At 39.3% G+C, this 10,191-nt stretch overlaps 1 protein-coding gene across 1 annotated transcript in view; it reads right to left on the reverse strand.

Moving 5' to 3' along the window:
- Als2 (alsin Rho guanine nucleotide exchange factor ALS2) overlaps positions 1-10,191 on the reverse strand; it is a gene marked incomplete in the record, with an annotated part of 89,861 nt that overhangs the window by 61,279 nt on the left and 18,391 nt on the right. The window contains 4 exon segments of the mRNA XM_008842598.2: positions 1,229-1,325; positions 2,304-2,472; positions 3,861-4,218; positions 8,081-9,000. Of these exon segments, the coding sequence (XP_008840820.1) occupies positions 1,229-1,325; positions 2,304-2,472; positions 3,861-4,218; positions 8,081-9,000 (1,544 nt within the window).

Consider the following 10,191-nt stretch of genomic DNA (forward strand, 5'->3'; position numbering starts at 1 on the left):
CCTTTTGAGATAGGGTTTCAAACTTGCTGGACTCCCAGGCTGGCCTCGAAATTGCTATGTAGCAAAGGATGACCCTGGACTCCTGATCCTCCTGTCTTTACCTCTGGGGTGCTGGGATTACAAATGTACACCACCAAGCCTGGTTTATGTGGTGCTGGAAACTGGAGACGGAAGCAAGAGCCTCATGCATGCTTAGCAAATACTCTTACCAACTGAGCCACATCTCCAGCCCTGGGATGGGTACTTTTTGGTTGTGTTGCTGCTTTGCTGTCTGTCTAAGAATGGTGAATTATTATACAAACAAACAAGCATAACTTTTAAAAAAAAATGATGTCATGCCTTCTTTTTTCTACTTTCAAGTTTACTAAAAAAAAGCCACCTAAAATTTGTGTGTGTGTGTGTGTGTGTGTATAGATAGATAGATAGATAGATAGATAGATAGATAGACAGACAGACAGACACAGACAGACAGACAGACAGACAGATAGATAGATAGATAGATAGATAGATAGATAGATAGATAAATAGATAGAGAGTTCTATTTTTAAATATGTTTGATACATCCAGAAATAGAACATACAAAGTTCTCTTAATTTTTTTTTTTTCCCTACAGATAAGAAGCCAATGGCCTCAACAGCATTCCTGGCTGGCGACTATTCAGTTTTGTTTCCATATAATATACCTATTTTGTTGATAACCAAATTATTCATTCACTTGGGTCCATTTCTAGTCTATAGGCATATTTCTGTTCAACTGAAATTTTAACACCTTAAAACAATTTCTTTTCTTAAGAGGGTTTGAGTATAAATTAGAATGATTTTAAGTATGCCAGAGATCACTTTAAGGTTTCACAATTTCAAAACACAATTGTCTTGTTTTCTTAATGTCACACAATGGATTTTCTTCATCAAAGAACAAATGAAAATGTTAATACTACCCTGGAAACTTTGAGCTCCATTTCTAGATGAGAGCACATTTAAGAAGATCCGTAGTCTGGCAGCTAGAGTTAAATCAAAGCTTTACTACCAGACATACAACATGTTGCATAATTTCTTTTGGCTTACTTTCTCATCTGTAAAATGGAAATAATGCCAGGCAAAGCCTACAGACGCTCAAAGGAGACAGGCAGTGTTGCCTGACACTGCAGATGCTCAACAAATGACAGTCCAGTGCCACCAGGCTAGCCTTCAAGGAAAGGAAGATCAGCATCGAAGACTTTGCCTCTTACCTGAGATTTCGCAGTGAGTGCAAGAGAGTGGTAACCACCTGCCTCCAGCTGGATTACCTCTTTACCATCCAGACACTTCACACACAGGGGCTGAAGCCTTAAAGAAAAACATACGCAAAGTCAAAGTATTTTCAGCGTGAATCAAGGCCTTACACAGTCAGTGCTGTCAAGTAAAAATAAAATGTTAAAAATAATGGGCATTCGTTCAAACTACTCTAAATATTATAACTAATTTTTGTTAGTTTTAAATTAAGCTTTGTCTATCATCACTAATTAACCCCCTGTAATTCACAATCTGTTAAGAACCATAAAACTAAACTGAGAGTGGTAGCACATGCCTGTAATCCCAGCACTTGGGAGGCTGAGGCAGGAAGATCACTGCAAACCTGAGCCATTCTAGGCTACAAAGTAAAACCCTATCTCAAAAATAAAAACAAATAAAAAATTTAAAACCATAAAACTAGAAATGACTCATCATAGCAGAGAACATACTGGGGACCACAGGGGAGTGAGGTCCTCGTTTTATTTCAGTTGCCTTCACTCTGCTAGGAAGAGACATACTAACCTACTGTTTTAAAAACATTCCATCTACAAACCTCCAAACTTCAAAAAAACCAAATATGTTAATATCCCAAGAGTTATTATAAAATGAAATGACATTTTTTCCTCTGCTGTACAAAGACAGTCATAGTTTAATGTTTCAGGTGGCTAAATAATACAGATAACATCTTTTGGGAGCAAAAACCTGTTGGCTGTCTATGTAAGTTTAAAACTGTAACTCTCTGAATGCTTCATTGAAATATTTTCTTTCCCTCAACACCACTTTTCTGCATTCCCAGATAAATATGCATCAAACCAGACCTGGACAAGTGCAGTGTGCATACGCCAGTCCTTTATCATTAGGAACAAACTGAAGACTAAAGTCACAGGTATTTATCAGAGCTAACAGTGCACAGTAATCTGGAGCCAAAAGAGACCTACTTCCTCTGGGAGCAAACAGACATATGGAGACCTCCCCAGGAGAAAGGTGACTTGCCTAAGCCAGTTCCCATTAATAGCTTCTTGTGGCACTCACCTGGGCAAGACATCGCCATGCCCCAGTTGCCCTTCCTTGCCCTTCCCCCAGGTCCACACCTCTGTTCTCAGGGAAGGCAGGAGTGCATCTGCCTCTCCGCTGTATGTGGGGGTCAGAACCACTGTTCTTGTTTTCACCCTTGCAGCCTTTCTTAAGAGCCTGGGGGAAACTGTAAAACAAACCAGGATGGGATGACGGAGTGGGGGACCAAGGAAGAAGATGTAATTTTTTTTTTTTTTTTTTTTTTTTTTTTTTTTTACAGGGTCTCCCTGTAGTCCCAGCGCCACCACACCCAGCTTTTTAAAGGAATCTTTTTGAGGCCACCATTCACTTTCCTACAAATACTTTATCCATTTTACCCATTTTTATTGGTTTAGATCGGGATCAAAGGTGTGTGCCACCATGCCCGGCTGACAACATAATTTTTAAAAGTGAAACATTCAAAGGACTGCACTAATGGTATTTGTGAAGCATACATTAGGTGCTCTACAAAAGAGTGGCTTCATTAGTCAAATGCATTTGGGAAATGCCCCCTACTACATTCCTTCCTGCCTTCCTACCCTGGAGTTGGCTTGCTCAAAGATCTGCAATGAGAAGCCTGTTTAAATGTGTTTAACCTGCCACACTGCCAAACATCTGCCCACAGAACCCATCTGTGTGCAACATCTACCGACATCCTAGAGAACTTATATTCTAAAGAACATGCTGAATACATGGTGGTTCATGCCTATAATTCCCACTGAGGAAAGAGGGAATTTGCTGAGAATTTGAGGTCATCCTGGGTTATAATAGTGAGTTCCAGGCCAGCCTGGGCTATAGTGTAAGATCTGTATCAAGAAAAAAAAAAAAAAGCTACAATAGGGTGAAAAATATCTTTCCCATTTCAAAACAGAGAAGCTAACGCTTTCCAAGACAAGCTGTAAATTCAAACACATAACTGTAATAATGCATTCATTTTAAGACACAAAAATTTAAATTTCTATGGTAGGAAAAAGCTTATGAAATGGAAGTTTTAAAGTGCTTTTACAGTCAGGCATGGTGGCACATGCCTTTAGCCCCAGCATTCGGGTGCTCCCAGCATTTAAGAGTTCAAGGTCAGCCTGGTCTACACAGCAAGTCCCAGACCAACTAATAGTGAGACCCTATCTCAAAAAATAAAAACAAAACAAAACAAAAAAGTGTTTACATATTTTGGGTTATTTTGCAGGTTAAGGACTTTTTTATTGCTAATCTTTTGAAAGAATGCTATTATCATAGGGTTGAAAATTGAAAATAACAAACACAAATAACACTGCAAATCTCACATGTCCATTTGATAGCAGGACAAATTGTAAAGAAAGCTATGAAATAAAGAACTGATGTTATACTCTATAATTATTTCTGAAGCAAAGAAATATGTGGCTTTCTTTTAAAACCATCCTTTTAGCAAACTATCATATAAACTTTGGTGTCTGAATATGCCAGCTTCAATAATTAGGAAAACAAATCAGCTATAATACAGCCTGTGATGGCGGGAGCATCTAGAATTCACCAGAAGTCAACTCACCAAAGCCTTACCTTGGGACAACAATCCTGGGAGGGAGAGTCTTCGACTGCCTCCTTCTGACTCTTCCTCTCTGATATCCACAAGACTTGAACTTTTCTTTCCTTGCATTGATTCCTGTTTAACCTGCTCTTCTCTGCTATCTTTCAGACCTTCTGGGCCTATGGAACTACTGCCTGGCTGAGCTCCAGTTTCACATGGGGCTGTGCTATAAAAGTTCATAACTTTCTTAAGAGACAAGGCCCCTGCTTCATATGTGGCAGCCACTCTCACGCCAACAGCAGATGCACAAGAGACCACCAGGCTATTGAGTGCTGAGGTGCTTGTGGTTGGTGGACTGTGAAGATTAGGAACTGCTTCTTCTACAAGAGGCTAAAATATACAAGCATATAAAAACAGTATTCCTCATAAAACAAGCAGTCATTTTTTAAAATGTAATGTTCATAACTATCTGCATTAAAAAATCTAAAACAGACCCCATGTGGTGGTGCATATCTGTAATCCCAGCATTAAGGAGGCTGAGGTGGAAGAATGAGGCCAGCCTGGGCTTCATACCAAGATCCAGGCAGCAACTGAAGTTCTTATCTCCAATCTGAAGACATCCCCTTTTGATCATGAAGTTATTAAATGGAAATGGTAGTTAGAATGGAGCTCTTTAGCTAAAGGGCCTTCTCTTATCTGGGTGCCATTTTTTCTCATGGTATTTAAAATAAGTTGTAGCTGTTTTTATAAAGCTAAACACAGGAGAAGTGGGAAGGGGCATGAAAGTTTGGAGGACACTGGTTTTAGCACTTGGGAGGCTGAGGCAAGAGGGTCTCAAGTTCAGAGCCAGCCTGGGCTTCATAGTGAGACCCTGTCTCAAAAAAACTAAAAAGAAAGAAAAAAGAAAAACACTAGATTTAATACAAGGTACCTTGGATAAAAGGTTAAAAAATATCCAAGCTTAATACTTGATTACTTTTAGGAAAATTTATACTGATTGCTTGCTATTAAGAAGTAAAAGGAGGGGCTAGAGAGATGGCTCAGTGGTTAACACCAATGACTGCTCTTGCAGAGGACCTGGGTTCAATTCCAAGCACTCATATGGCAGCTAAAAACCATCCATAACTTCAGTTCCAGGGGATCTGATGCCTTCTTCTTACCTCCGTGGGCATTGCACGTGGGTGCACTTAAACACATGCAAGCAATACACTCAAACACATAAAAAAATAAAATATTTTTTAAAATATAAAAGGAGAAATAAGATTTAAGAAGGCTTTTTCTCAAACATTTTATAAATGAAAATTTAGATGTAAGATGTATAGGCAGAAAAATGCTACACCTCTGGCCTATTGTCCCCCAAATTTTATGTTCTTCTGCTGTCCCACTAATGAACTATTACCCAACAGCTGGGCATGCTGCAGTAGCTAGATGACCTTTACTCTGGGTAACTGTGACAGGTTAATAATTAAACATCTGGAACTAATGTCCTTACCGTGTTTCTTAGATATATTAGAAAGTTAAAGTTGTCTAATATCAGGGAAAATGGGTTAAAACTATTTTCTAATATCACTGTGTACTAAATGGAAAAGTTATTAAATATTTCTGATAAACACAAAAAAGCTTTCTAGCATAAAAGCATAATAGTACAATGAAAAAAATTCTCAAACCCAAAGATTCCCAAAGGGTATACATATTGTTTCTTAATTTGTCCTGCATTCAAAACCAAATGGATCAGAGCACAGTTGCACAGCTGGAGGTCAGCCTAAGCTACAAAGAAAGACCCTATGTAAATAAATAAATAAACAAATAACACTGGCTTTTGATTTTCTTGACATGTGACATATGGTAAGTACTCAATGTAATTTGTCAAATTAAATATTAAATTCAGAAGAGCTACTTCTGCACAAATGAGTAGTCTGTAAAGTAGTCAGCAGAGTTTTTAAAACTATATACAATTAAAGTCAAGTGCTTCTTTGATTATTTAATTCTGATGGTGACCTGTTCAGAAGAAATAATACTGTGATTTCTACCTTTTGTTTATGAAGGCTCATAACAGATGCAGTGATGGTATATGGGAATGAAAGGCACAAGACTGCCCCTCATATAAGTCCTTAAGCCAGTGTTCTGCACCTATTTTAGATACATGTGTATGTGCACACGCTGAAGGCCTCAGGCATGCAAAGCAAATGCTCTACCACTAAGTTACATTTCTAGCTACTTAATTATATTTAAATGAATACAGTAAGAAAATAGAACAACAAAAAAAAAAGAATGACCAGCAATTTTGATTAAAGACATAATTTTAGGAGTCCCAGTTAACCAATAGTAAAAACAAAACTTTTCTTGATTTCTGTTTGTTTTTGAGACAAAACAAAACCTCACTCTACAGTCCAGAGTGGCCTCAAACTTGAGATCAGCAAAATCAGTTTATTTATAAGCATGTACCGTCTAAGAATTTTCTATAAACATTTTTGATAAATTAATGCTGCTTTGTTTATATTTTTCTAAACAAATTTAGGTTTATTTCACAAAGTGAGAGGCACTTTCAGTTATATCTAGCCAGAAGTATTAAGAAAATAAAACTGTCTTACACCATTTAAATTCTTCATGTGTTGGCTTTATGACTGAAGTATTATTTACAAAGGCTGAGTTAAATTTAATATGAACACACACTACCAAAACTAATATAAGGAAATTAAAGCTTCAAATATTTATCAAAATAAGTTCAAAGGGAAAATACAATTTCTTTTTTTGTTTGTTTGGAAAATACAATTTTAATAGTGGTAATCTGACAGCCAAATAAGCTGTATACAATAAACTTTTCATTTTAAATTTAAGAGAAGAATGACTTCTAAAAAAAACAAACTTTTCTTGATTTCTGTTTGTTTCTGAGACAAAACAAAACCTAACTCTACAGTTCAGAGAGGCCTCAAACTTGAGATCAGCAAAATCAATTTATAAGCATGTACCATCTAAGAATTTTCTACAAACATTTTTGACAAATTAATACTGCTTTGTTTAGATTTTTCTAATACCTTTCCACAAATAGCTTATTCTTAACTTTAAAAAAATCAAATACCAACAAGTTCAGTAAGTAGATGTGAAACAAAGACTATTTCTAAAAATATTTCATGTTCTCATTCTGAGAGAGTAAACAGGAATAAAGAATCCAGAGGTTGTGTGGCTTTAAAAAGCCTGTAGAAGAAAAAGATACCACATGACAGTTCTTTTGTGATTAAATGTTTTTGTTTTCTTTCTTTTTGGTAAAAAAGCAAAATTAAAAGGTCCACTAAGTAAAAATAAAAAATTATCCTTTTAGAATAATCTGTCTAAGCAGGGAGACTCAAACTTTTACTGATAAGCAGCTTCTGTCCATTTTACAAGTTTTCAAATGAGAGTACTTTTTTAAGATAAAGAAAATATCCATCATGTCAAATAATGCTCCACAGGACCACAGTTATAACTGGAAACACACACACACACACACACACACACACACACACACACACACACAGAGTAAATCCCCAAAGTTTCTCCTCTCTCCCTTTCTTCCTTGCCTCCCTCACTTCCCCTCCCCTCCTCTCTCCCCTTCCCTCCCTCCCTCCCTCCCTCCCTTCCTTCCTTCCTTCCTTCCTTCCTTCCTTCCTTTTTTTAATCCTTTTTTTGAGGAAGAGGGGCAGGGTATGAAACAGGGCTGGCCTGCCTGGCCCCAACTAGTCTCAGACTCACAACAATTCTCCTGCCTCAGCCTCCTGAATGCTGGGATTATAGGCATGTGTCACCATGTATGGTAACTAAGTTTTTATATATCTGCTTACAACTGAAGGCTCTGCCACTTGGCCACCTCCCCATTAGAGAAGAAAAGAATTTTACAAAGGAATGGCACCAAACAGTTCAAAAGAATCTTTGTGAACATATCAGTACACTGGCTTTAACTCTAGTGGGGCCTACCAAAATCTAGTACCTTAGCCATGATAGAAAAACACAAGCAAGGAAACAAACAGGATTTGGTTACTTCCAAAGCAAGTCTAGCAAGTTATCTTCCAACATTGTGAGGCACCAGAACTTGAAGATAAGGAGCAATCCTGAATTAATACAGGCTCTTTCCTCATTTAGGCTTTCCTAATAAAATAGAATTATAGATAGCCTTACAAAATAAAAATTGCTGCCACACATTAGTATTTCAGTTCCTAAAGAAAACACAAACACTTCAACTTCAGAAAACCTTTATGCTATAAAATTATGCAGCTACCTGGGCCTGAGGTGGCTTTTCACCATGCTCCAAGTCATCCCTTACTGAATGCTCAGACAGCTTCTGCAGGTACACATTTACTGCCTGGGTGTCAGGGTATGAGGGAGCAGTCCTGGCAGAAGAAATTCCGTCGGTTCCCACAATGCTTTGCCAGGAGGAAATGGCATCACCACTTGTGGTCTGAACACTTTCCATACTCAGTTCAGCTTCTACAAGAGGACTCTCAAACACTTCTCCCTGCCCATCCAAGGTCTCAATGGAGGGGCTGATGGCAGTGCTGGCATGGTTTTCTGCCTGGGATTCTGACAGTGTCACACCCAAAGGGCAGCAGTGGCTGTCTGATATAATCACATGGTCCTCTTTGTCTGTCATAGTGATGAGGAGCTGGCTGCACTGGTTGCATCTTTCGGGGACTGGCTTCAGATCCTGGGGAGGGAGGCACTGCACAAGTGCCATACTGTGGAACGCACCACAGGCAATCTGGAGCACCACTCGCCCGGCAAGGTGCTCTACTTTTTGCGGCTTGGTCACTGGGAAGGAAGTGGTGATAAGACCCAACTGACAACCGGTGCCCCATGCCCAGATCTCTCTGCTGATCGACAATGCCAGCGTGTGTTCCTCACCACATGCCAACTGCAAGATCCTCACTGCTAACAAAGGGCTGGTCTCTGAGTCAGAGATGCTGACAGGACTTGGCTCTGGCACACACTGCTGGTTAGCTATTGCACACTGGCCGGCAGAGTTCTGCCCCCACATGTACACGACCCCACTTTCTGTCACTGCTCCACTGTGGAAGCTCCCTGTTGCCACCGTAACAACATGATGCCCAACCAGGGCACTTTCTAGAATGGGGCTGCTTGGACAAATTTCAGCTGGTTCATTTCTCCAAGGAAGGGTACCAAAGCTGTAGACCTCACCATCTGAAGGTTAAAAAACAGGAAAAAGGAGAGGGTTAGTGAATTAACTAGAAAATTTATCAGCAAGCTTCAAGTCCCCTCCAGATTTAAAACATGGTTTTCAAAAACATTCAAAAGCACAATTGTAGAGATCTGGTACAAGCATACAGCATGTCAGGTTTACTCGTCTTCAACAGTAATATCATTTGGCACCCTGTGTTATACAAGCTGTAGTTTACATAGATCCCTTACTAATAGCTAGTGTAACAGGCTACTTACTACAAAAGCAGACGCCAAACACTCAGAGACAGAATAACAACCATGTGCCATTTCTTCACCTGGCAAACATCCCTGGAGCTCCACACACCACATCAAGTGGCAATGGTGTAAGATGAAATTTTTAATTTGTTTGGTGTTTTGTTTTATGCCAGAAATTGAACCCAGGGCCTTGCCTGTGCTAATCACCCACTGCACCACTGAGCCATACACACATCCCCACCTGTGATGAGTTAGTTTTTTTTTTTGTAACTTTGACACTTAATAACAAGACACTGCTTAAACATGAGAACAACGATCAGCTTTCCCTCAACTGTTCCACCTTTGTATTTTAAATTTTATGTGTACAGATGTTTTGTCTGCATGTATGCGGCAGAGGCCAGAAAAGGGCACTGAATTCCCTAGAACTGGAGTTAGGGACTGTTGTGAGCCACCATGTGAGTACTAGGAATTGAACTCAGATCTTCTGCAAGAACAGCATGTGCTCTTAAATGCTGAGCCATCTCTCCTGTTCCCACTGTCCCATTTTTTAAAAGACAAGTTCTCACTCTGTAGCCCAGGCTGGCCTAGAAGAACTAACCTCTTGGCAGCCAGGTTACCCTCAAACTTGTGGCAATCTTCCTATTTCAGTCTCCCAAGTACTAACATTATAGATATGAGATAAAACTGTCTACAACTCTAGATTTTATTTATTTTTAATTTTTAAAATTTTACTTATTACTATGTGTGTGATGTGCACATGCCATGGCAAATGTGTGGAGGTCACAGCACAACTATGTGGAGCTGGTTGTCTCCTTTCACCTTTACATGGGTTGACGATCAAACTCAGGTCATCAGGCAAGCACTGTACCTGCCGAGTCACCTCACTGGCCCAACTCTAGATTTTAAAGATAACACATCTGCGGGGGGGGGGGGGGCCGGGAGAGAGGGCCACACGGT

The sequence above is a fragment of the Nannospalax galili genome, unplaced genomic scaffold, assembly GCF_000622305.1.
Source record: "Nannospalax galili isolate Female #2095 unplaced genomic scaffold, S.galili_v1.0 scaffold2150, whole genome shotgun sequence".
Classification (NCBI taxonomy): Eukaryota; Metazoa; Chordata; class Mammalia; order Rodentia; family Spalacidae; genus Nannospalax; species Nannospalax galili.